The sequence below is a fragment of the Carassius auratus genome, unplaced genomic scaffold, assembly GCF_003368295.1.
Source record: "Carassius auratus strain Wakin unplaced genomic scaffold, ASM336829v1 scaf_tig00214205, whole genome shotgun sequence".
In the NCBI taxonomy this organism is placed as follows: domain Eukaryota; kingdom Metazoa; phylum Chordata; class Actinopteri; order Cypriniformes; family Cyprinidae; genus Carassius; species Carassius auratus.
Window position 1 is genome coordinate 173,834 of NW_020527558.1, and position 26,940 is coordinate 200,773.

The following is a 26,940-nucleotide window of genomic DNA, read 5'->3' on the forward strand; positions in this document are numbered from 1 at the left end:
TCTACCCATAATGCTTTGAGCTGCATGATAAATCAGTAACAGTGAGATGTTATAGTCTCTTCATGATGTTAATACTGCAGCTGAACTTCTGTCACTAAAATAACAGTCAGAATTAGTGTAATAAATCCTAACATAGAAGGTAAAATCCGTGTGTGTGTTTGTGTCTTGCTGAGTGACGATGTGTAACTGCTTTTTTTATATGATTAAGTAATACCTCAGATATAATGCAAATATTAATAATTTGTAATAAGATGAAAGTGGAAATATTGTGATTAATTATAACTGGTTAGACAGAGGTTTAAGGACGTGATAACATTTTTAGATCTAACAGGACTAGATCATCCTGGAGGTTGAGGAGATCAGTGTGAGAGCTGGAGGAGCTGAACACACAGCGTCAGGTGAAGCTTGGCATCTGATCCTCTGGGATGTTAAAGGTTTTTTTTGTCGTTGTTGTTTTTTCCTGCATTTCAGATCCATTATTCATGTGTGTAAGGTATACAGTAGGTGGCGGTAATACTCCTAAGGAGTGAACGGCCATAAAAGGAAAGGAAGAAGAAGAAGCAGCAGCGATTGAACATGACTTTTATTTTGATCTGGTGGGGTGACGTCATAAGACTGCGCCGTTTCTGGGTCTGTTTCAGCTGAAGAGAGGTTTGTGGTTTTAAAATGTTTGTGTTTTTAAAATGTTTGTGTTTTAATTACTACAACGCGTTCAGTATGCTGTATAGTTTTAACAAGCGCTGTAAAGTTAATTAATTATTATTGAATGTAGCATTTTACAACTTAACATTACATTAATGAATTCGATTTAGTGTAAATAAAGCGCATGCATGCATTAGTAACAGAAACTGTCTGATTTCGCTCCCTATATACTGTATGAGTTCATCCTAACCACGAATCTAGCTGCTGGGGAGTAGTTATTTTACTGTCTATGGTAGTGATGGAGAAACGAAGCTCATCTAAACTGAGTCAATCGAATCAACGGATTCACAAAATGATTCTCTGTTTTGAATCACTCTGACGTCATCGCACTCTGTGTGCAGCCACAACTTTTACAAACAAAAGCTTTTCTTTTTTACGAAAGTGTAATCTATTAAATGTTACATACTCATCATTAAATACATAATATTTATCATAACTACATAGTAAGTGTTAATGCTTGTTCTATTATTTATTTTTTTATTATTATTTATTGTTAAGGTTTTGAGTGTTTTTGGTTAATTACTCCATTTAAGTCCATTAACTCTCGCTCTGACTGACTTTACCTCACCAGTGTGCTGACTACTGAACTAAAGCTCATTGAGACGCACCCAGAGATTTAGTTTGGGTTTATTTATCTATCTGCTTATTGTTCTCATCCTAAACAGGTTAACGGTACAAACACCAAAAAGTGAGATCAACACGACTCACTATTATTAAGATACGAGGATATTAAGACATGAAGATTGAAGAAATATTCAGTGTCCAACATAAAGATACAGAAGAACAAACAAAGATGGAGTTTATTAAAGAGGAGATTGAAGACACATACAGAGTCAAACATGAAGAGACTGAGACACACACTGTTATAAAGATGGAGTTTATTAAAGAGGAGAAAGAAGACATGAAGATTGAAGAAACATTCAGAGTCAAACATGAAGAGACTGAGACACACAATATTATAAAGATGGAGTTTATTAAAGAGGAGAGAGAAGATGTGAAGAGTGAAGACACATTCAGAGTCAAACATGAAGACACTGAGGAACAAACAGGTTAGTTTTCATTCTCAAAGCTGAACTATATTGTCTTGTACATTTTTTTTTTTCATAATAATTTGCCATTGGTTTTTATACCCTTTTCTGTCCGCATGCAGTTTATTTTTTTAAAGGATTTTAGCTTAATTTATAACTTCATTTATTTTTTATAAATTTCATGACTTCTTCCACCTGTAACTTCAGTACTATTCAGTCCCCTAAAATACATAAACATGAGCGCTTCTTATGGCCTCAACAGTCTTTTCAAGTTCATCTTCCTCCGTTTAAACAAGCATGTGTTGAAAAAGTAAAGAAATGCTTATACATTACTTCACTGGCCAACAGAGTGAACCAACTCTGTGACGTCACACATGGTGGTAATGCAAGATGGCGGCACAATTGCTCATAAAAGCTATAACAAAACATCCTTTTTTTATTTAAAGTGGTTACATTAATTGTGTTTATATATATATATATATATATATATATATATATATATATATATATATATATATACACACACATATATATATATATATATATATATATATAACTAATAATTATTTTTTAATTTATTTTAATTTTTTTCAATAATATAGAAGACAATTTGCTAAATATTGTAAACTTGACTGACTGCTTCACTTCCACTTAAAAAGGCAATTTTCTACTTCTATATTAGTGCTCTGATTTAAACACTACATTTAAAGAGGCAGCCTGACTGATTTCAATGTTTCGTCATGAAACAGGAAGTTGTTATAACTCAGACATACAATAGGCTTTTTTTAAATTATCAAAATCTGCGCAGAACCGATCAGCGCGAGATTCATGACAAGTTTCCGAGTTACGTCCGCCTTGCTCTGATGTCATGCTGACGTGTGCCAAAACTTGCGCGACGCGACGGAGAGGCGGCTGTGTCGGATTGAGCAGTTGAGCACTGCGCTATTCAAAAGCATGATGGGAAACGACTGACTGACGATACAGCTTCATGCCCATTGGCTGACAATGTCAACTGTTACATTTTGTCTTTATTTTAAGATTTAGCCATTAATTCATTTTTTTATGGTGTCTCCTTTATCTATACACCTTTTACCTATTTGTTTATTATTCTCAGGTAGGTAAGGAAAGTCGACTTTGGACTGTAAGCATTTCAAAAACTACTATATTGTCCATTTATCATAAAAACTATTTCTAATACTTAAGTGTTTCTACTCTAAATCAGTCACTACATACATTTCATGCAATTAAGCAGTTTTCTTAATGTTAGTGAAGTTACACAATATATTTTCCATACAGCATTAATCACAGGGTTACATCTTTGTACTTAAGCAAAAGCATTATTACTGCTTAGGTTACAGTACATCTGTTTATAGCAAATTAAGCATTAATCAAGACAGTACAATTGCAAAATCATAATCTCCATTAACAATATTTACATGTGAACTAAACGAAAACAAAAGAAGCCTAGTGAAGTCAAGAATTAGGATGTTCATTTATTTAATTTAATTTGTCTCTTAATTAGAATTCTTCCTCGTTGTAATTTTCACTTTATTCTATTGTATGTTTGTGTGAATTAATAAATCAATCAATTAAAAATATACATGCACACATACATATCTAAATGGACTGTTTAGCCATTATGCCTCATCTTTTCGTGGTTTCATCTGAGAAGTGTCAGGGTCTGGCTTAAAACAAGGGAAGAAATTCTGAAGAATGTTTGCTACGAAACAGCTTTGACTTGCATAGTATGAAAAAATGATGGCAGAAACCTGCTTGTGTGCAAACATTCTAAATTTCCTCCTTTGAGTTCAGCATAACAAAGGAATTGATGCACATGATGACAAAACAGTGGTATTTCGATTACATCTACTTCGTCTGTGATTAAAAAAAACTAGAACGCGATCTCCTCCATTTCTGACGTTTCTGGGTGACAATACCATAGACAGTAAAAGAAATGGACACAGCGACCCCATTGGATCCAATGGAGACAAGTGAAGTCAATTAGAAGCACGAACTTCCTGGGGGTCGAGCGAACTGCGCAGACTCAAACTGAGCTTGATGATGTAGATGTGACGTGAGCAACCTGTCTGACAATTGTAAGTCTACTAATCGCTGTGCCAAGAGAAATCTGAATCAAAGTTGAGTTTAAAGTTATTTTATACTTGGAGGTGTTTGTTACTGGAAAAACTTGGAAACAGCAACCACCAGCATGTCTGAAAAAGAGAAAAAATGAGCAGCATCCTGGCTTAACTCTCAACATCTAGCCTGGCTTAGTTAGAAGCCCACTCACCACGTCAAGGTGCAGGCTCAGAGTGGGTAGACAGGACAAGACAAACGTCACAAACAGACGCCACAAACAGACAACACAATGAAACATCTGAACATTTGATTGTAACATTTGAACAGAATGTACTGTATAAGCACAACAAATTAAAGTTTAACCTGAAAACTTCATGTAACTTAGCATTTGAGTAACAGCGAACAGAAATGTGTTACTGACAGGTTTTTCCCATGTGCATTTAAAGTCGTGGTTTTCTCAAAGCAAGTGAGAAGCATGACAGCTGAACATATGTGAAGTCAGGTTTATTCAGCAAATACTTATGCCCCATTGATGCGGGCTCTAAGCAAAGCAAGTGTGAGCAATGTATGAGCATATGTAAAATCAGCTTTTTTCAGCAAATGATTATGAAATGCAAGTTTGAGCAATAAATGAAAAAGGTTAAGACTGTTATCACAGCAAATGCTTATGCCCTGTTAATCTGATCTCTAAACAAAACAAGTGTGAGCGATACACAGAACGTCCTGTAAACATTATTCAAACAGGAAGATGTGCACTACAAACACCATACAATTGGTGATGGAAAAGTATTAATTTTGTTACTTTCTCAGTTTCTCGCCTTGCCAAATGATGAAGGTGTATCTTGCAGTACATGGAGGCTGCCATCTTAACCAAGGTGTGAACATGATTGTCCTCAACACTGGTCTCAAACATGTGGTTGTGCAACTCTGAAAATATATTTTTGTTAGCACAATAACTCAACACCTGAATTATATTGGCAGCTGTCAATCGTTTTGTCAGCTGTCAATCCAGGGCAATGAAAGCATGCATGCTGGAATCAGAATTCCGTGCAAGAGAACAGGGCATGCACAAGATTTTCTCCTTCATCTTTCTTCACCACAAATCCAGCAATGTAATGGATAGCGGCCACCTTGAACTCGGATATTGAATCGCCATAAGGTAAGAATGGTCAGAATCCAGAGGGAGTGTTGGTGTGACATCAAATTGAAGAGAAGTTGTACCAACTGTCACTGCCAACATGTTGTTCCATCTCTAATGAGACCCTGTTCCATTTTTCACTTGATGTATCACAAGGAGGCGTTTGTGTGCAGCTTTGAACTGTCGGGCAGTTGGGTTGTTGTTGTAGCCTCCGCGTGCCCTTACTGCAGAAAGGAACAGCTCAAGATGATCCTGACTGAGTTTGTAAGTGAGGAGATACTTACAAGGTGCATCCTGTGCTTTAACCAGCTCTTTAAAAATGTTGGAATTGCTTCTGGAGCTGACAATAAGTCCAATGGGAGCCATTTTCCTAGGACCTGCATGAAGATGTCTCCCAGAGCTATCTCTGAGCTGCAGAAGTTACTTTTCAGCTCTCTCCAACAGACTCCGCATGTGAAGTTTATTACAACTTCTAAAAGGAGCTTTGGAACCCTTTGCCAGAGGGTTCCTGCTGTTGAGAACATCAAAAGCTAAGTCGATTGTTCTCAGAAAATCAACGGTTTCCTCTGAACCATGAAACTGAGGCAAGTGAAGCTCCTTGTTGCAGAATTCAAGGGCATCTGCAACGCTGCTGCTGAAAACTTGAACAGCAAGATTTACCATCATCTTCTGATTTCTTCACAGAATATGTGCCGCCTTCAGCTTATTACCCAGCCTCAAGCCCTCCGTCTCCTGAAGTTTGTTGAGGTCTTCTAGGTATTTCCACCTAATCTTTTTGCCACTGCCTGTCTGGAAAACAAGTCCCTCAGCAAAAGCGTTCCTCAAGAGTTTCATCATGTGACCCGTCAAAAACCTCATGTACAGCCTGCATTGGGTTTGCAGGGTGAGGACAAAATGGCCTCATGTTTCCAACTGTGATATTGGCTCCAAGAGCCAGCATCATGGTGAAGTGACAAGACGGTCCATCTCATGTCAGGGAAACAATGCGCACTCCATTGTCATGCAGCTTGTAAAGACACCGTGTGACAATATTCTCTTGTCCACTTAACCCCGTCAAAGAGAAAGTAAGCCACAGGGATTTTCCAAGATCCATTAACAGCTACAACCATAAGGACCAATGCATCCTTGGCTACTGGCAAAGAGTCATCAACTTTGCCACATCCTACATCAACATACCCATGGAATTTCCCTTCAGCATATTCAACATGCTTTCTAATGGCCATCTCATCCATCATAAGGGCACAAACAGTCTCCTTACCATCTTTCCTTCCTTTCTGCACATGGGATTGGAGGGCAGCAAATGATGCCTCTGTAACGCCTAGGTCTGCAGGAATGCTGCTGTACCAAGACCTGATTGTTTGAGGATATGGCAGAACACAATTAAAAGCTATCAAGAAAAAAAATGGTAAGCTTTTGAAGAGTAGAAATGGTGAGTCATGGCATAAGATCTCAAATTATCAGAGATTCTAGAAGATTTAGTCTTGCACTTGGCCCTTGTAAGAATTTCTTTAGCAACACCGCTAAAGGAAGCCTCCGGCCTATCACCACAGCTGGTGGAAACAAGCAGCTTCTCTTTCAGATCAGTGACAACTGAAGAGAGGGACTTCACTTTCTGTTTCAGTCTTCGAACTCTCTGGTCCTGAAGCTTCAATTTTTTCTTGCAGAAACCCAGGCTACTTTGAACAAATGCCACCTTCCTCTTTAGAGGACTGGGGGAGATTTTCAGCGTGTATGCACCATGATCTGCAGAATAGCTGTGGCTGCAGCTGGCTACACTCATCTCGACTATCTGTGGTTTACTGTGAGTGCAACTGATATAATCATGGTATTGAGGGGATTACATGTTCGCTTTTATGCATTATGCTTTTATCATGTTCGTTTTGTGATTGCACTAGTTCCAATGACTTATTTCTTAGTTGTCTGATAACTGCTCTTTGTTGGTGAAATGATCAGGTTGTGTCCTTTGTTCTGAGAGGCATGTAAAGGGCGGGTTTTAGTGAAGTGCAGCGGAGCTTCAGGCCCTGACTGTGGAAACGCGGTGCTATTCTGGCCTCGATACTACTGGCCCAAGGCTATTAGCCCCGCCCAGCCCGTTTTAAGCCCTGGCTCGCACTATTATGCCATTTCCAATATTGCCTTTCAAGCAGTGTGTTTTGTAGCTGTATTTGAATGTATTGGATTGGATTGCAAGACAGGAAACCATTTTGTTCTATTTTTTTTAATAGGCAGTTTGAATAATGATATAATAAACAGGATATTATATTCTGACTATTAATATTATTGACCCCTTTTTTTTAGCCCTCTGGGTAGTTTTTGTGGTGTTTAATTTTATTATTACAAAGTACAATTCTTCTCATGCATTGAGTCCTTTCCTTATAACTCCAGTACCATGACAGAATGGATCAACCAAATGAGAACTCCGTGGAAAATGGCCAACCTCCCACTGCCAGCCTCTACAAACTGTAGCCCCCTCTACCAACATATGATCCAATTATCAGTATTAAGTTTCACCTGGCAATGGGGGTCTGACGAGAAGGAATTCGCCTTAGAATTCAGGAATGCTGTAGAGGGGACAGAGTATAATGATTCGGCTCCCAAAGACTTGTTTTCTTATACCTTGATGAGGTACATCACTGAACACCTGTCTTTTGGGAGCATTTGCGGACTAATTAGCCAACAATGGGAATTTTTCCTGACATGGCTGCCTGTTCAGAGTCTTTTCACATGATGGCCGCCAGGCCAGTGTCTCATGACAAAATGACTGCCAGTACAAAGCCTCTTCACAGGATGGCAGCCCCTCCTGAGCCTCATCCCATCATGGCCCCCACTCCTGAATCCCGTCCTGTCAAGGGTGCCTTTCCAGAGACTCCCCACAAGATGGCTGCCAGTTCGGAACCTCTTCACCGGATGGGCCAAATGCTTTTGAGACTGGCTTCCAGTGTGGCAGTTCTTCCCTTATAATGTCACAAAATTAATGGTCAAATATGTACTATTGTATTGTAATGTAATGCGTTAGAAAACGTTCATCTCAAAGACGAGTTCGTTCAGAATCAGTTACATATAGCAGGTCGGCTGACTCGATTTCCTTCTCATACATTCCCGCAGCGTCACAGTGCATTTCCCTATTGAAGCCCAGCGTCCATTGACTTCAATGGGGCTGCTTTGAACGTTTTTTTTTCAGCGCTTCGAAACTAGACGGTCATTGGATAAACGAGATGCCCAGTCCGTTTTTGAAATATTAAATGAGAACATGCAGGGCTACAATTTTAAGGACAAGCTTGTGGCACAGACCTATGATGGGGCTGCTGTCATGGCTTCAGATCTCAATGGTCTGCAGGCCAAAGTGAAAGCAATAGCCCCCAGTGCAATGTTTGTGCATGGCTATGCACACCGACTGAATCTGGTGCTGTCACAGGGGGCTAAATGCTTGCCTGAGTACAGAATTTTTTTTGCATCACTCTCTGGATTTGCCACATTTTTTTCAAAATCCACAAAGAGGACATCTTTTCTGGAGTCTGCAGGCTGTTCAAGGTTGCCCAGAAACGCTCCTACTCTGGAATTTCACATCACGGATAGTGAGCACTGTGGCAAACAATTATGATGGCCTCCTGCAGACATTTGAGAACATCATTGCAGATACAACAATGGATGATGATACACTGGATTGTGCCAAATGCTTTGTGAGGAAACTGGAGGATTTTGAGTTTGTGTTCATGTTGTACACATATGAACAAATCTTCTCTAAGACTGATGTGGTCTTTGATATTGTCCAGCAGAGGGCGATGGATGTTCTTTACTGCAAGAACAGAATTGAATCTCTTCTTGCATTTGTCAAAGAGAAGAGGTCAGAGGGGCTTTCCAAGCCATTTATGCCAAAACAGCAGATCTCACATCAGGCCCACAAGATGAGCCCATGAGAAAGCGCCGTCTGACCCAATTGCAGGATCCCCAAGTGCGATACAGAAATCTGTACATGGCCATCCTTGATAACATCTTGGAGCAGATTCCTCAACGTTTTTCAAATTTGGAAAGCATGCTCTTCTTAGAATTAGTCAATCCAGGGAAATTGGATGACATGAGACAGGTATTTCCAGAGGAGGCCTTCCAAAGTGTCCTGAAAAGTTATGGCCATCACTTTGATTCAGGAAGACTGAGGTCAGAACTTCAAGTCCTGTATTCAGGTCAGGACTTGCAGGGTAACAGGGGAAAGCTGTGTGATTACTTGGTGTTCCTTAAAGACACGGAGTTGGACAGTGCAATGCCTCAGCTTTACAAACTGTTCTCATTAGTGGCAACAATTGGAGCTACATCTGCAGGTGTAGAAAGGAGCTTCTCCTGTTTAAAGCGACCCAAGTCCTACACCCGAAACACAATGGGCCAAGGCCGTTTAAGCAGCCTAGCTCTGCTGGCCATTGAGAGGACACTGGTCAAGTCACTTGAAAAGACTCTTAGTTGGTACGACAGGGTCACAGACCATTTTCTTGAAAAGGAATGTAGGGCAGAATATACTTTTAAATAAATAGACAATTTTATGATGTAGGCCGAAAATGAGCTTCCCCTCTCTGACAGACCAGAAGCCGCCACAGCATTCGATGTAACCTAATCTTTTTGAACCAGTTCACCAAATCAAACTGAATCATTTTAAACGGTTCGCGTATCCAATACACATTAACACTTTAATACACTCATGCACAACTCCAGACTGGGACTCCTCAGAATCTGTTCAGTCTGGGACTCCTCAGAGTCCACTCCAGCCTAGGAGCACTCAGAATCCACTCAAGAAACCACTCCAGTTCCTGAGTCCAGAGCAAACTCCTACCTATGAAACCCTGCGTGCACCCATCTGGTGGTCTCAAGCTCCACCTGATCCAACATTGTAGCTCTCTCTTCCATCTATTTGCTGAGGTGGGCATTCGCTCCACCATGGGGATCTTCGGTCATGCCTGCTCTGCTGTGGTGGTCTTCTGCACCACCGTGGAGATTTTCAGCTTTCACCGAGCTGCTCTGGTGGGTTTAAGCTCCAAATACTACCCCCTGGTGGGCTTCAGCTCTGCATTCACCACCTAGTATGCTTACGCTCCACCCTTGCTTACTGCTCTGCCAGAATTTTCTGGTCTATCTTTGGCTTTAGGGCCTCTTCTGCCTCTTAGGCCTGACCCAACGTACCTCCCCGGGTCCGCCTTCATTCCACCTCCCTCCTGGATTGCTTTTTAGTTTGACGGAGCATCTTGAGGGCAGAGGGGGTTTTTCATGGTTTTCTGCTAGTGTGTTTTAGATGGCCACCAGAGGACATTGTTTTGTGTGAGAACATGGTTTGCTTGTGTGTTTGTAGGTGCCATGTGCTCATCATGTGCTAGGTCCTAATTGTCTATTCCCTCCCATATTGTTACCTTTTTTTGCTTCAGTTGCTCCTTGTTTGTTCAATTCAAGTTTATTTTTAAAGCGCTTTTTACAATACGAATCATTACAAAGCATCTTTACAGAAAATTATGTTTCTACAATATTTAGTAGTAGCTTATGGTGGTGACTGTCAGTTTGTGCACGTTTGACAGGATTTTTAGAAAAAATTAATACAAGACGTAGTCAGCTAGACGATGAACATTATTAATATTATTAATTAATAATTGTTATATGATGCAGTCACACTTGTAGCAATATTTGTTAATTCTGAGACATTGTCAATCTATATTTTCTGTCAATCTATATTTTCTGCTGGTGTCTGCAGTCCTGTGCTAATCCATTATTTTAATTAAATGTTTCTTACCCATATTGCTGCCGTATTTCTGCCTTGCAGTGTTGTGCTTTGTTTCAAGCCTGCCTGCCTGTTTTTCTCCCTAGGGGTAGTTTTTGCTTGTTCTGATTCATTTTATTATTAAAAAATATATAATTTTTCTCCTGAATTTGAGTCCACACCTCACTCTCCAATACCATGACAAAAACAGCCCTGGGAAAGCATAAGCCTATATATGCGTATACATGCATGGACATAATTACACCACTCATCTAACAGAACTAGAAGGTAGATGTAGCCACAATCAGATGGCAAAAGTAGGTCATGTAATTACAATAAGCAGTTTGTCATTTCCAGAAGAGGCCTGTGCCTGTGCAGTAGGGTGACCATTCATCCTATTTTTCCCTAACACTGTTTTCGTACCTAAAAGAAAATGTGTCCAACCATGATTTCTAAATTGCCCAAAATGTCTTGGGTTCACCATTCAATGTGAGTTTTTGCATTGTTTTCACCTTTCTCTTTAGCTCTCCGCCTTCTTGACCACCACCACTGGCCAGTCATGTACACAAACATTGGTCAAACGGCATCTCAATCATTTCTAATTTTTATTTGTCTTTTCTCGCCCTAGACCTGATGGTGCTGAAAGAGGAGAGTCAAGAACTAATTGAAATGGAAGAGAAAGATCAATATAAGAATCAAAATGATTTTATAACTGGAGAAACATCTTTGAGTTGCTCACAGACTGAAATAAGTTCCTCAAGAAAATTGGATCAAAAGACCAGAAGTAGTAGTTATATCACCTGCCAACAGTGTGGAAAGAGTTTAAGTAAAAAAAAAGGTATTAAAAGACACATGAGAATTCACACAGGAGAGAAGCCCTATGCCTGCCATCATTGTGGAAAGTGTTTCAGTCAAAAAGTAACTCTTAAAAGCCACATTAGAATTCACACTGGAGAGAGGCCTTTCATATGCCCTCAGTGTGGAAAGAGTTTCACTCATTCTGGAAACCTTGGAGACCACATGAGTGTTCACACTGGAGAGAAGCCTTTTTCCTGCCAACAGTGTGGAAAAAGTTTCAACCGGAAAAGTAGTCTTAATTGCCATATGATAGTTCACAATAGAGAGAGTCTTTTCACCTGCCAACAGTGTGGAATAAGTTTCACTCAAAAAGGAAGCCTTAACCAACACATGAGAATTCACAATGGAGAGCAGCCTTACACCTGCCAACAGTGTGGAAATAGTTTTGATCAACATGAAAATCTTGAAGTCCATATGAGAACTCATAGAGAGAAACCCTACATATGCCCTCTGTGTGGAAAGAGTCTCAGTAAAAAACAACACTTTGAAAACCACATGAGAATTCACTCTGGAGATCAACCCTACACATGCACTCAGTGCGGAAAGAGTTTCAATTACAAACGACACTTTGAAGATCACTTAAGAACTCACACTGGAGAGAAGCCTTTCATCTGCCAACAATGTGGAACAAGTTTCAATATGAAGGGAAGCCTTAACAGGCACATGAGAGTTCACACTGGAGAGAAGCCGTTTACATGTGGTCACTGCGGAAAGAGTTTCAAAAATAAAGCAGCATTTAAGTACCACATGAGTTTTCACAAAGAAGAGAACAGTTTTATGTAATCTGTTGAATTGTGGAAATTTTCACAGACTGAAAACATTAAGAATCTTTTTTCTTTTTTCAAAGTTTTTTTTTCCTGATCTTCTGATCAAATGGATTAACACACTCACAAAATGGACAAATAAATGTGAAATGAGAAAATGGTAAAGAGAGCTGCAGCTTTCTACAAAACCACACCTAATGCTGTGGATGCATATTAGAAGTGAGGAGTGGTGGAGAACATTGTGCTTTGTACATTTTTCATCTTCAAACCAAACTTACAACTTCAACTGACAAAGTTTACATCCCATCTGGAAAGATGCTTGCCATTGTGTTAGATCTGTGGGCAAAGAGTAAGCTGTTTGAATACATTTGATCACATGAGTATTTACACTACAAAAACAATCCAGTTTTCTGTTGATTTGTTCTACCTCGTCAGATTTTGCAACCTCCCATTAAAACAGTAGGTAGTACAATTCAACAATGAAAAATGCTACTTGTCAAAAAATGTTTTATTAATGGGTACACCACGTACCTCATAGGTCAATCTGAAAGATAGAATAAAATATCAGGAAACCAAATGTGTTATCCACGACCTCTTTAAGTGGTCAAAAGTGGACAAGCTTATCATGTTTGCAAACTGTAATTAGAAATCTCTATTTACAATAAGATCTTATTTGCAGTTGTAAACTTGGTTAATATGTAGATATGTGCTGTTGTGAATGTTTTATTTCATTAACATGTAAATATGTACTGAATGTTTTTAACTCGTATGTGTTGCATGTTTTCATTTCATTAAAGTAAATGAAGAGAACAAATGGAATTTGTGAAAGCGTCTGATTAGAGCATTGTGGATATTTTAACATTGTTAACTCTGTTACCTGTTTTTGTAGGTCATTTTATGAAACCCCTCCAGCGGACGCTTGGGTGTCTTATTCCCAGGTATGAAGTCCGGTAGATTCATTGAAGAATTTAGTTGACACAAAGTTTTTTGGTTCTCATCTGGGTTACGTCACCACATTAACCCCTCTGGTTCTTCTCCCGTCACACGTTCTGAGCAGGATGCCTCTTGAGATCAGTGGAGTGATGTTTTCCTGCACAGCACTTACCAGTTGGCCTCCGTTACACTAACCCCCTCAAACCTTGTTCCAATCCGGGTCTTGGCACCAATGTATCCCCTTCAGTCTACTCTTCTCAGTCACTCTAAGGGGTATTAGAACTGGTGTTTTCAGCATGAGAGGCAGGTACATTAACAAGGACACTACAAACTGGAGTCTCTAGCGGCAGTCACTAGTGTCTCTTGAGATCAGGGAGTGAGGTTTTCCTGCTCAGCTTTTACTTGCTGGCCTCCATTCCACTGGCAGATAAAGCACATAGATAATAGTATTTGAATCCATTTTTAAAAATGTAATCTTTGATTTACATAGGAAAGTATCTAGTGACATGACTGGGTGAAGATAAAATTAAGATAGAATGGAAACTGGTGGATTGGGGGAGTGTAAGAAAACTCTCAATTAGTTAAAATCCAACAAATAATTCACATTTCTCTCAAAGTTACAAATACAGAGCTTAATCACAATTTATTTAAATAAAGCATATTCAGAATCAGAAAGAGCTTTATTGCCAAGTATGCTTGCGCATACAAGGAATTTGTTTTAGTGACATAAGCTTCCAGTACACAGAGACAACACACAGGAAAATAAATAAAAAAAATAAAAGATTTACAAATTGACAAATAAATAAGTGTATAAACAATTGTGCTATAAATGATAATGGAATAGGATTGAGTGAGATGCAGGAATGTTCTAGGATGGAGGGTTAACAAATAAATATAAGGATATTGCACGTTTATAAGCATAAGTAGGGAACATTTAACTGTTCATGAGGTAGATTGTCTGGGAGAAGAAACTGTTCTTGTGCCTTGCTGTTCTGGTGTTTGCGGCTCTGAGGCGCCGGCCAGATGGCAAAAGTTCAAAGATGGGGTGACTTGGATGTGAGGGATCCAGAGTGATTTTCTGAGCCCTTTTCCTCACTCTGGATGTATACAGTTCTTGAAGGGTGGGCAGGGGAGCACCAATAATCCTTTCAGCAGTCCGAACAGTTCTCTGTAGTCGTCTGATTTTGTTGCTGAACCAAACCAGACAGTTATTGAAGTACAGAGGACAGACTCAATGACGGCCGAGTAGAACTGTTTTAGCAGCTCCTGTGGCAGGTTAAACTTCCTCAGCTGGCGAAGGAAATACAACCTTTGCTGGGCCTTTTTAACAATGGAGTCAATGTGATTGTCCCACTTCAGGTCCTGAGAGATGGTGGTTCCCAGGAATCTGAATGACTCCACTGAAGTCACAGTGCTGTTCATGATGGTGAGTGGGGAAAGTGCAGGTGGGTTTCTCCTGAAGTCCACGATCAGCTCCACTGTTTTGAGCGTGTTCAGCTCCAGGTTGTTAAGACTGCACCAGACAGCCAGCTGCTCAACCTCTTGTCTGTAAGCAGACTCATCACTGTCCTGGATGAGGCCGATGACTGTAGTGTCGTCTGCAAACTTTAGGAGCTTGACAGAGGGGTCTTTAGAGGTGCAGTCGTTGGTGTACAGGGAGAAGAGCAGAGGGGAGAGAACACATCCCTGAGGGGCACCAGTGTTGGTGGAGCAGCTGTTTGATGTGAATTTCCCCAGTCTCACTAACTGTTGCCTATCTGTCAGAAAGCTGGTGATCCACTGACAGATAGAGCTAGGAACAGAGAGCTGGGTCAGTTTGGTCTGAAGGGCTGTTGGGATGATGGTGTTGAATGCTGAACTAAAGTCCACAAATAGTATTGACAGCTTCTATAAGAAATGGAAATGGAGATTGATTATGGACGCTGGGTAAGCACCTATTGTAAAAGTATGTATTATAAAAATAAATAAAAACCCATATAAGCAGCACGTTCTATATTTGAGTATGACTGAAATGAACCCTTAAACCTAAAATGGCTGACCTTGACCTCTGAATCATCGAATAGTGAGCCTGCTCATGTGAAGTCACTGCAGCACAACACTAATCATTTAATGTAACTACAATAAAATAATTTAATTAAAACTTTTTAAATTTTTTTTTATTTCTATTTTATTTATTTTTTAACGCTTATGAAAATAGCATGCTTATTAAGTCGAGTCTGTTTCTATTTATTTGCAGCAGTAGCCTATACGTCACTTTTAGAATGAATGATAATATCTCTATTTTTATAAAAGCTCCCGAACATAAAACATTATTATATTTCTATGATAGGCTATGTGGAGCTAAACTCTTGAGACTGCGGTTGCACACACTAAGCCAGAGCGCGTGCACGTCACAACAGGAAGCACTCGCGCACTCAGATCAGTTGGACGTGGTTGTGTACAAGAGGTAAAAACGATATAAATAATGTTCGTTTACTCACACAAACCGCTCGTTTCATGTCTTAGGTCATCAATGTGTATTTACGATGGGGAATTGTTTAATTTGGACTCTGTGCATGTTCTTTGAGGTGGTGACCATAGACCTCCATTACATGAGTCACAGACAAAAACGGTTTGACCTAAAAATATCAAAATGGGAAATACTGCAGAAACAAAGAAACCTACATCTTGGATGTCCTTGCGGTAAGCTAAAACATATCAAAATGTAATTTGAAAGTCATTAAAGTCATTTGTGGATTAATGCTTATTGGAGACGTGAACTGTTTTAAACGATTCAGTTCGATTTGGTGAACTGGTTCAAGAAGATACGGTTATATCGAATGATTCGTTCGCGAACCGGATATCACAAACTACTTTGTTTTGAACTCTCTCTCATAACAGACACGGAAGAGAAGACAGTGCTGAACAAAGTCGTAGTTTTTGCTATTTTTGTACCAAAATGTATTTTTGGTGCTTCAAAATATTCTAACTGACCCTCTGATGTCACATTGACTACTTTGATTATGTTTTTCTTACCTTTCTGGACATCGACAGTATACCGTACACACAGCTTCAATGGAGGGACTGAGAGCTCTCGGACTAAATCTAAAATATCTTAAACTGTGTTCTGAAGATGAACGGAGGACTCACGAGTTAAGAACGACATGAGGGTGATTTATTAAGAATCTCTGTATAAACCCTGTATTACTGTTGATTTGTGGCTGACATCTCAACATTATTTCAACAGTGCCAAAGACGCGTTTGAAAAAATATCACTCTGTAATGTTTAATCAATACTATTACCATTGATTTGTGGTTGAAATATTAGTATTGCTTCTATTTATTAGCTGAGGGTGCAAGAGTGATGCTAAAGCAACATCACTTTGTAACGTTAATTCAATGTAATTGGCATTGACGCGTCAACACTGACTCAACATTGTTTCAAAGTGACCATGCTATCTGGGATTTTTCTTAAATATATATATGCATGTGTGTGTATTTACAAAATAAATATACACATGACACAAAGATATATTATATTTTTGTTATGGACAATTTGTTTTCATTTTACTGTCATCGTAACAGAAATGTTATATTATTGCAACAATTGCATGTAAAAAACAATTATATATATATATACTAGGCTTTTTTATGTTATTTATATTTTGTGGGCAAGCCCAGTGGCCCCGCACGGGTCCACGTGGGTTTAGTGTGGGTTTGCTCTGTCCACACTGTCCCACAGAAAACCCGCAGGGGGCCAGGCGCGGGCATGTTTGCTGAATAATCCTTTACATTCACAGTACTTTAATGAAATTCACTTTAATCAAATAAAGCTGAACTTTGATTTATTGACTTTACATTTGGGGAGAAACTGAGAGAGAATAAGATTAATAAACTGGCATAAAGATTCATTTTCAGTTAACAAATAAAATAGTAAGAGCTCTCTGCAGCCACATATTTAATTTTGTTCTACAAAATCCCTGAGTTTTAAATATTCATACGTTCTTTCCAGTCCTGTCATTTGGAGATCAAGATCAGTTTTGGTCTTTTGACAGCTCTGCAGTTCAAATAATTTCACGAACAGGACTTTTATTTTGCTCTAGCGATGTGACGTCATAAGGCTGCGCGCGCTCCGCGTCTGTGATTCGACTGAAGAAAGGTGTGTGATTTTAATCGTTTAATGTGTTTAAATCAGACAGTTGTTTATAAAACCTAGAATTGAATTGCTACCGACTGTATTACTGCTTTATTAATTAAGTGTCATCAATGAAGGGTATTTTGTGCTTTTAAAGCTCAAGAGCAACAGAAACGGCGAGTCTCATCTCTCTCTGTATCTGAATCAGTTCATCATCGAGGACTGGAGAAACTGAGCTTTTTGAAGATCCGAGTCAATTGAATCAATAGATTCACAAAATGATTCAGTGATTCGAATCAGCGCACGCTCAAAGCAACACACGCAAACAATGAAAACTTGAATAAACCAACCGATTTTTTTTCCATTGACATTGTAATCTATTAAATATAATCTACAAATCATTAAACGTCACATATAATATCATTATACATGTGAATATAGTCAGAAAGCCTATTTCAGGAAATAGGAACTAAAGTTCAATAGTAAGGTTTACTACAAATATTTTATTGTGTGTCCCTTTATTTGCTTGTTTTTTTTTCTCATCAGGTGATAAGTCCAGTAACTCTGACTGACTCCCTTAATAGTGTGATGACTGCTGAACTAGGGAACAGATTGAGACACACCCTGAGATTTAGATTGAGTCTATTTTTCTTTCTGTTCATTGTTCTCATCTTAAACAGGACAGTGTTCAAACACAGAAAAACTATTGCTGAAGAGACTGAGACACACAATATTATAAAGATGGAGTTTATTAAAGAGGAGAGAGAAGATGTGAAGATTGAAGACACATTCAGAGTCAAACATGAAGAGACTGAGACACACAATATTATAAAGATGGAGTTTATTAAAGAGGAGAGAGAAGAGATGAAGATTGAAGACACATTCGGAGTCAAACATAAAGATACTGAGGGGCAAACAAAGATGGATTTTATTAAAGAGGAGAGAGAAGATGTGAAGATTGAAACATTAAGAGTCAAACAAGAAGAAACTGAGACACAAACAGGTTGGTTTTCATTCTCAAAGCTGAACTCAGTTTGATTTGATCCTTATTAAAATGACCAGCTCTATAGAAATCAGGAAAAATAATACAGAAGTAGCTCAAACAAAACAGTCATTGAGTGTAACATTAAACCCAGTACTGCTTGATTAAAAACAATAAAAAAAACTTTTATTTATATCACTTATTTATGCAACAGTCTCCATAGATTTTTGATTTGAATTGATTCTCAATTTTAATACTGATGTTGATTCTTAAAATCCCAGTCTGTCTTTGTGTCTAGATGCTGTTTTCAGTTGTTACTTTTGAAATAAAATGGTTAGTTCTTCCAAAAATGAAAATTATGTCATTAATAACTCACCCTTATGCTGTTCCAAACATGTAAGACCTCCGTTTATCTTCAGAACACAGTTTAAGATATTTTAGATTTAGTCCGAGAGCTCTCAGTGCCTCCATTGAAGCTGTGTGTACAGTCTACTGTCCATGTCCAGAAAGGTAAGAAAAACATCATCAAAGTAGTCCATGTGACAGCAGAGGGTCCGTTAGAATTTGTTGAAGCATCGAAAATACATTTTGGTCCAAAAATGGCAGCAAAGACGACTTTATTCAGCATTGTCTTCTCTTCCGTGTCTGTTGTGAGAGAGAGTTCAAATCAAAGCAGCTGGATATCCGGTTTGCGAATGAATCATTCAGTTCACCAAATCGAACTGAATCGTTTTAAATGATTCGCATCTCTAATGGACAGTAGACCATACACACAGCTTTAATGGAGGGACTGAGAGCTCTCGGACTAAATCTAAAATATCTTAAACTGTGTTCTGAAGATAAAAGGAGGTCTTACGGGTTTGGAACAGCATAAGGGTGAGTTATTAATGACATAATTTTCATTTTTGGATGAACTAACCCTTTAAGGATTACAAATTTTGCTGGATTTATCACGAATTTCAATGAATACTGTTTTGGCACTCTTTAATGTGCCATGACAGATCACTGTCACCTCAGATCAAGCAAAGCACAAGTGAATGCACATCTCTTCTGCTTTACTACTGATTAGAACACGAAATAAACATGAATGAACATCAGACTGTGTGCTGAAAGAATTAGGTGGTAACTTACAGAAATCCATCTAAATGTATAATGTAATCAGTCAATCAGTGTTTGTATTGGTTTGTATTGTAGAAAGATGTCAATAAAACCGATTGTAAACAGTATGCCACATAATGTCACATTTACCTCATTAAAGTCATTAAGTGACCATAAACTCAACAGCCACCAAGAAAAAATAACTCTAAAATAGACGCACCATTAATTATACATTATATATGTTATTTAAATTTGTCCTTTCTCTTTGGAGAGTTACAAGCTCTTGGTGCATAAAGAAGATCTGTGAAGTTGCAAAGATTAAAGTCTCAAATCCAAAGAGGTATTCTTTATAAAAGTTAAGACTCATCCACACCCCCCTTAAACGGCACTTTCTAACACGCCCCACATGTCTATGTCATGATGTGGGAAGATCTGCATAACGCCACCCAAAAGTTCACACAAAGAAAGAAAGGTGTACCTTTTATTCCCTCTTGCTGCAGCTGCCATGTTTGGAGTCGCTGTTTGTTTCATTGAAGTGAAACTCAGTTTGGCCTTCCAAAAGAGCACACGACTAGAAATCAGTGTTTAAGTTGTATTTCAACACTGTTCAAGAACAGTTCAACCCAAATATTCAGATGTGTGCAGCACATTTTATGAAGGATGAGGACTGTTTCCTGAACCAGTAGCCTGCAATTGCTCTGTGGCACAACGGCTGTAGAGTAGATTTGTTGTATGTTGTTTCTCAGATCACAAATGCAGATATGGTATTATGTTTATGCAGTGCGATAGGCAATGCATAAAAGACAGTATAAGTTATTAAGTTACTCCTAACAGTACATTGACTGAATTGCTAAAAGAGAACCGTTGAAGGGATGTGCACGAACAGAGCAGCTGGCTTGAGAGACGGCGTAATATGTTAAGGGGCATAACATTTCCGTAACAAGCTTGAGGTATTCGCTTTTCAGATGATGAGTTTTGTAAAAATAGATGTGTTTCAGAAGGCAGGGCACAGATGAGAAACCGTAATGTACAGTATGTGGAAAATAATGTTTATAGTTTTTTTTACCTGAAACCACATAAACACATTTCATTACACCAAATAATGTTTTTTTTAGCAGCATCATATGACCCCTTTAAGCTAAATATACCAAAACATTAAATAACTGTATTGCATCTTTTTTTAAAACAGACTATTCGATTAAGATTCAAGAAATACAAAGCTGGGGTCATATCAAAGTTTAGTTCAAGAAGATCTTTCATTACCCTATGTATTTCCTTCCAATATGGCAAAATTTTATCACAGTACCAAAAACAATGAACGAATGTACCTTTCTCTTTTTCACACTTAAAACCGTAGCATTGATAAACATCATCTTAACATGCATCGGCGTAAGATATATCATATAAAACATCTTTTAAAGTTGAGCTCATGGATCCCAAGGGAAGTACATTTAGAGTTAGGGCTGGGCAATATATCTAACAATATGATCATGCGTATCAGCTAAATCACCATCGCCTGATTTTAAATGGAGCAGCATTTAATAGACAGAGCCGTAGATCATCAAGAGATCTTGAAAGTTCCTGGAGTAGGTGCAAGGGATTGGTGTAACCTCTCAATTTCAAGCCTGAGATCAAAAGACAGGTCAAACCATTTCAGTATCATTTGCCTCAGTAATTGGAAGAGTGGGGTAGAGTCCTTAGCTTTCTCAGGTGATCCGACGATTCACAGATTATTACGTCTTCCTCAGTTTTCTAGGTCATCCACTTAGCCGAGTCACAGTTTTCGTCAAAGCAGAAAGTTCACTTTCGTGGGCCCACAAATCATCCTCTTGATAGAGATTCTGTTTTCAGCTTCCATTAAAGCTGCAGTAGGTAATTTTTGTAAAAAATATATTTTTTAAATATTTATTAAACCTGTCATTATGTCCTGACAGTAGAATATGAGACAGATAATCTGTGAAAAAAATCAAGCTCCTCTGGCTCCTCCCAGTGGTCCTATTGCCATTTGCAGTTACTGACCGCTCCCGGTAAAAAATAACCAATCAGAGCTGCGGTCCGTAACTTTGTTTGTGTTCAAAATGTAGAAAAATGTATATAATAAGTGAGTACACCATGAATCCATTTTCAAACCGTGTTTTTAGCTTGTCCTGAATCACTAGGGTGCACCTATAATAAGTGTTTATATTCTGACTATTTTAGATTGCTTCGGGGATACCGCGGCGGAGGAACCCAGTGCCTTTGTGATTCTTCATAGACATAAACAGAGAGAAGTAGTTCCGGCTACGATGTTCTTCTGCAAGACGCAAGCAGTTCTGTTAATTAACCGCTAGAGCGTCAAAAGTTACCTACCGCAGCTTTAAATGGGATTCACTCACAGACACTCTTTGTGATAAGTTGAATAAAGTCTTATGGATTGCAAGAAACGGGTCAATATAACATTGAGACAACTTTAGATAGTGTCAAAACGACCATCGATTTCCCCAATCGGGTTCTAAGTGCTTCTTATTTCATTTAAAACAAGCTCAGTTCGTTCTGTTGAAGACCAGGACGCTTCTGTTGACGCAGTTTGTTTCTTCTTTTTCTGTGATCATGAGGTTGCAATAAGTGGAAGGTCCTTTAGATCTTGAGTCTCAAGAGTCAAGAGGCATTTATTTGTCATTTGCATAGTTAACACTGGGGAAAACTGGGCATTGAAATGCTTGTGATGAGGCTCAGACATACAGTGACAATAACAAGACATAAGACATAGACGTACGTGGAAAGCACTGAGGTTCTTGAGTGACTACAGTGCCCATAGACAGAAAGACATGGACAGAGCATTATATGCCCATAAGTGGAAGTAACCGGTACAATAAAGGTAATCAGTGTTAAGAGTTATAGTGTTTATAAGTAGTCCTGAGGCAATATTATGATTACTGGGGTAGAACGGTGTCTAACGATGTCATTGTAGAGTGAGGCAGAGCTACATGAAGGAAAATTAAAGTGGCAGTGCTGTAATCAACAAACAGCATCCGCACATAGCTGTAGTGCAGAGTGTATGGCCATTGCAATGGCATCATCAGTGGATCTGTTAGAACGGTAAGTGAATTGTAATGGATCCTAGGTGTCAGGCAGAGTTGAGCAGATGTGGGATTTGTCTAGCCGTTCGAAGCACTTCATGATAACTGATGTCAGTGCTACAGGGCAGTGGTCGTTCAGGCAGGAGATGATGGTGGTTTGCTTGAAGCATGTGGGGATCACTGTAAGTCTCAAGGAGAGGTTGAAGACGTTGGTGAAGACATCTGCTAACTGGACAGCGCAGGCCCTCATGACACATCCGTGTATGCCATCTGGACCTGGAGCTTTGCGGACGTTGACTCTCTTGAAGCCCTTACTTCGTGTGTGGTTAGAACCAAGGGGCAGGTGTCAGTGTCAGCAGGTATTTTCACAGCAGGGAATGTATTGTCTGCCTCAAAGCGGGCATAGAATGTTTTGAGCTCATCTGGTAAGGAGGCAGACAAAGACACACCACTGCTTTTCCTTCCTTTGTAATCTGTGATATAGCTTAGACTGCTCCACATGTGTTGAGGGTCAGAGCCATTATATTCTGACTCCACTCTTTCCCTAACGTCTCTTTTGGCTGATTTGATGGATCTTTGAAGGTCATACATGGACCTCACTGTTGACTCATGGTTTCTGTTTTGGAAATGATTTAACATTAATGGATGGAACAACATCCTCTGTGCATTTGTTAATGTAGCCTATCACAGAGTCTGAGTATTCCTGTATGTTGTCTCCTGCTGCATCTTGAAACATCTGCCAGTCTGTGGATTCAAAGCAGTCCTGCAGTGTGGAGCCTCTTCACTCCATTTGTAAACCGTTTTAGAAACCGTTTTTTCCTGTTTGAGGCATTGTCTGTAGACTGGTAATAGCAGTATGTTAATGTGGTCACCCCACTGGATGGGGGAGAGGTTTGTAACTGTCCTTTAGTGTTGAATAGCAGTGATCTAATGTCTGATCACCTTGAGTGGGGAAATGTATGTTCTGATAGAATTTGGGAAGAACTTTCCTCATATTAACCCTGTTAAAATCCACAACAACGATGAAGGCAGAGTCAGGATGAGCAATTTCTAATCCGGTGCTGTACAGTTCGTCCAATGCTTCAGTTTTGTCCATGTGCGGCGGGATGTAGACCACTGTAAGAATGATTGAATTAAACTCCCACAGGAGGTAGAAGGGGCGCATTTTAGTGGAGAGAAGTTTGATCTCAGGGCAACAGTGTGTAGATAAAACTGTAACATCAGTGCCACAGCGAGTGTTAATCATAAAGCACATGCCTCGAGCTCTGCTCTTACCGGAGTTTAGCGATCTGTCATGATGAAAAACGGAGAATCCAGGCAATGTAATGGCTGTATTGGGTACTTCTGAGTGTAACCACGTCTCACAGAAAGCTAGAACGCAGCAGTTACGAATGTCCCGTTGGTATGTGATTCTCGTATTAAGTTTGTCAAGTTTGTTATCCAGAGACTGTATGTTGGCTAACAAGATGGTAGGGAGAGGAGGATTAAAACGTCTCTTCCGCGATCTGCATAGAATTCCAGCACGCTTGCCTTTCCTCCTTTTCCGACGGTGTCTTAGGACACAAGCCGGCAATAGAGGGAGCGCATAGACGCTGTGGCTGGAGTTCAGAGGCGGCGTTGTTTCCGAACCGAAGTTTAAATTTGATCGGATGTCCGGTAGTGTTTGTCGATCATACTGTATGAGAGTCTGTACTGTCTGAGCGAAATTAAGTATACTAAGTAAACCGAATAACACAAAAAAACATGAAAAACACTGTGCAAAGTTTGCACAGAGCGCTCGTCAGCGATGCCATTGTAGCGGCACGTGGCACTCAGACACGTTAGTCATGTGTTGAGCTTTTTAATTAGGAGATATTTTACAGGAGCGGAGCTACAGTTTACATGGCCATCTTCTCCAGCATCCACGAGCGCCCCTGCAATATGTATTTTTTTATATTTTATACCAGGGATGCCAAATTCTGTTCCCGGAGGACCACAGCCCTGCAGAGTTTTGTTCTAACACATCTAAAGCTGAACTCTGTGGGACTGTGACCCTCTACATGCTGAGTTTGACACCCCTGTTTTAGACATGAAAGGCAGATTGGAGCCATTATTGATTTCTGTTCTACTGTTGCATTTAATTGGAAGTTAACTTGTATTTGTCTCTTTTCATCCTAGACCTGAAAGAAGAGAGTGTAGAACTGAAAGAAATGCAAGATAAAAATCATTACAAAAAGCAACATGAATTCATAACTGGACAAAAATCATTTAGTTGCTCAAAGACAGCAAAGACTTCCTCACGAAAAAGAGCTCGAAAGACTAGATCTAGAAGTAATTTCACCTGCCAACAGTGTGGAAAGAGTTTCAGCCATCAAGGAAAACTTGAAGTCCACATGAGAATTCACACTGGAGAGAAGCCTTTCATCTGCAAACAATGTGGAAAGAGTTTCAATGAACATGGAAATCTTAGAGTCCACATGAGGATTCACACCGAGGAGAAGCCTTTCACCTGCTCTCAATGTGGAAAGAGATTTACTCATAAAAGCACTTTCAATGCCCACATGACTATTCACACCGGAGAGAAGCCTTACACCTGCAAACTGTGTGGGAATAATTTTGTTGGAAAAGGAAGCTTTAACATGCACATGAGGATTCACACTGGTGAGAAGCCTTACACTTGCTCTCAGTGTGGAAAGAGTTTCACTCAACAAGGAAACTTTAAGAGGCACAAGAGAGTTCACACTGGAGAGAAGCCATTCACATGTAAACTGTGTGGAAACAGTTTCACACGACAAACAAGCTTTAACGGGCACATGAGAATTCACACCAGAGAGAAGCATTAAACCTGCAAACTGTGTGGAAGAACTTCACTACAAAACTAAACCTTAACTATCACATGAATAGTGACACTGGTGACATGATCAGTGGAAAGAGTTTCATCCATAAAGCAACCATTAATAATCACATGAGGCTTCACACTGGAGAGAGACCTTTTATGTGTCTTCAGTGTAAAATGTGTTTCACATATCAAAAAGACCTCAAACATTGTTGCAAGCAGGATGGGGCTGAGAGCCGTGGGAAGGGATTGAGGCCTCGAGTTTCATGGAAGGTTCCTGCCTCCTTGCTCTGTTCCCACGACTCTCAGCTCCGCCCTGCTTGCTACATGTAAACTGATGTAAAATTTTGTAGCGTTTCAGATACCTAAGACTTGATCAGGGCTGCGTTTATCAAAGCATTATAAGCTTAAGGACATCGTAGACCCATTGTAACCACCAAAGCTTACAATCCTTTTGGGAAATGCAACCCAGATTTTTGTTAAAACAATGCAAAGAACTGAATTTCACAAGATGCCCTGAGTCTCTCACACTGGATGACCATAAAACTGAGACCTGTCACCTCAAAGCCTGAGTAAACTAGTTACTCCTCTACAGATGATTTTATAAACTAGTGACTGTATAAAAATAACTCCTCCAGCATTCTCGACTCTAGGCAGTTAACCCAGGATAAATGGGTCTAGAGACACAAATTCTGAATCTCACAGGGAAAATCATAAGAAAAAAGTGGGATTTCCTCTCTCAAGATAAAGAGCTAAAGCCAGACTCCATTTTTACCTCTTTCTTGCATGACTGGAATCCTCTCTAAAACCCACAGAGACTGTCTTTAAAGATAAAAATGCTTCAGATAATTCCAAAATGATGCTATCAGGACTTAATTTGAATATTCTACATCATGTCTGAATGTCATCCACTTAATACAGTAGATGGCCAACCAAAACAATCATTAAAGCACATTTTCACAAATAGCCGTCAGCTTTGCCTCACCGATGTGTTATATTTGACGGTTGCAGTTGGGGGAAAATTAAGTTAAAATATTTAATATTCACAGATGAAAGTTTAGTATACTTCTAAAATTCTGTGTGTTTCTTTAAACAAATTCAAGCAGGATAAATATCAATCCTATGTGTCTGTGCTTATATTTTATCTAAGCTACATATTATTACGCCATATTTAAAATTTGAAACATTTAATACCTGTGCAGTTTTGTTTATATAATAAGAATTATGTGTTATATTATTCAAAGTAAACTGTGGTTTACTTTGCATTGGAGCATTAAAAGTGGTAGCCTATTTTAGTGAGCTAGGCTACATGGATTAATATGCAAAATGTCAATATTCTTACATATTAGGCCTATATTTTAATTTAGATTTTAACATTCTTTTAATAAAACAACATGCATTTTTGTCACACACTACATATTTGTTACTTCTGGGGAAAAATCTAATTGTCTGTACAGATTAAGAAATCATAAGTCTTGGTACAATGTATAATTTCGCTCACATTATTTAGGCTTACTTAAAACAAGAAACGATTAAGCTAAATAACTGAGACCGTAAAGAATGGACAGATTAATAAAACGTTCTCACGTTTAAACTCAAGTTCTCTCATTATAATCAACAAAATGCACACAATCATTAT

At 39.1% G+C, this 26,940-nt stretch overlaps 1 protein-coding gene across 4 annotated transcripts; it reads left to right on the forward strand.

Annotated features, from left to right (window-relative positions):
* The first annotated feature begins 598 nt into the window (after positions 1-598).
* Positions 599-26,583, forward strand: LOC113091522 (gastrula zinc finger protein XlCGF8.2DB-like). Of its 4 annotated transcripts, XM_026257102.1 has the most exons (4): positions 599-651; positions 1,368-1,666; positions 18,089-18,350; positions 24,644-26,583. In XM_026257102.1, the coding sequence occupies exons 2-4, from the start codon at positions 1,439-1,441 to the stop codon at positions 25,306-25,308; spliced, it is 1,155 nt and encodes a 384-aa protein (XP_026112887.1). In that variant the 5' UTR covers positions 599-651; positions 1,368-1,438; the 3' UTR covers positions 25,309-26,583. The 4 variants fall into 4 exon arrangements, with proteins under 4 accessions (XP_026112887.1, XP_026112885.1, XP_026112889.1 ...); XM_026257100.1 differs by lacking the exons at positions 18,089-18,350; positions 24,644-26,583 and adding an exon at positions 11,307-13,207 and having other exon boundaries at positions 1,368-1,751; XM_026257104.1 differs by lacking the exons at positions 599-651; positions 1,368-1,666 and adding an exon at positions 1,667-1,728 and having other exon boundaries at positions 18,058-18,350.
* Positions 26,584-26,940: the final 357 nt, after the last annotated feature.

Bases quoted from the DNA above. Each gene is read 5' to 3' on its own strand.
- LOC113091522 (XM_026257100.1), top strand. From the start codon at position 1,439: ATGAAGATTGAAGAAATATTCAGTGTCCAACATAAAGATACAGAAGAA. The intron at 1,752-11,306 runs GTTAGTTTTCAT...TTCTCGCCCTAG, and splicing joins AGACACTGAGGAACAAACAG to ACCTGATGGTGCTGAAAGAG.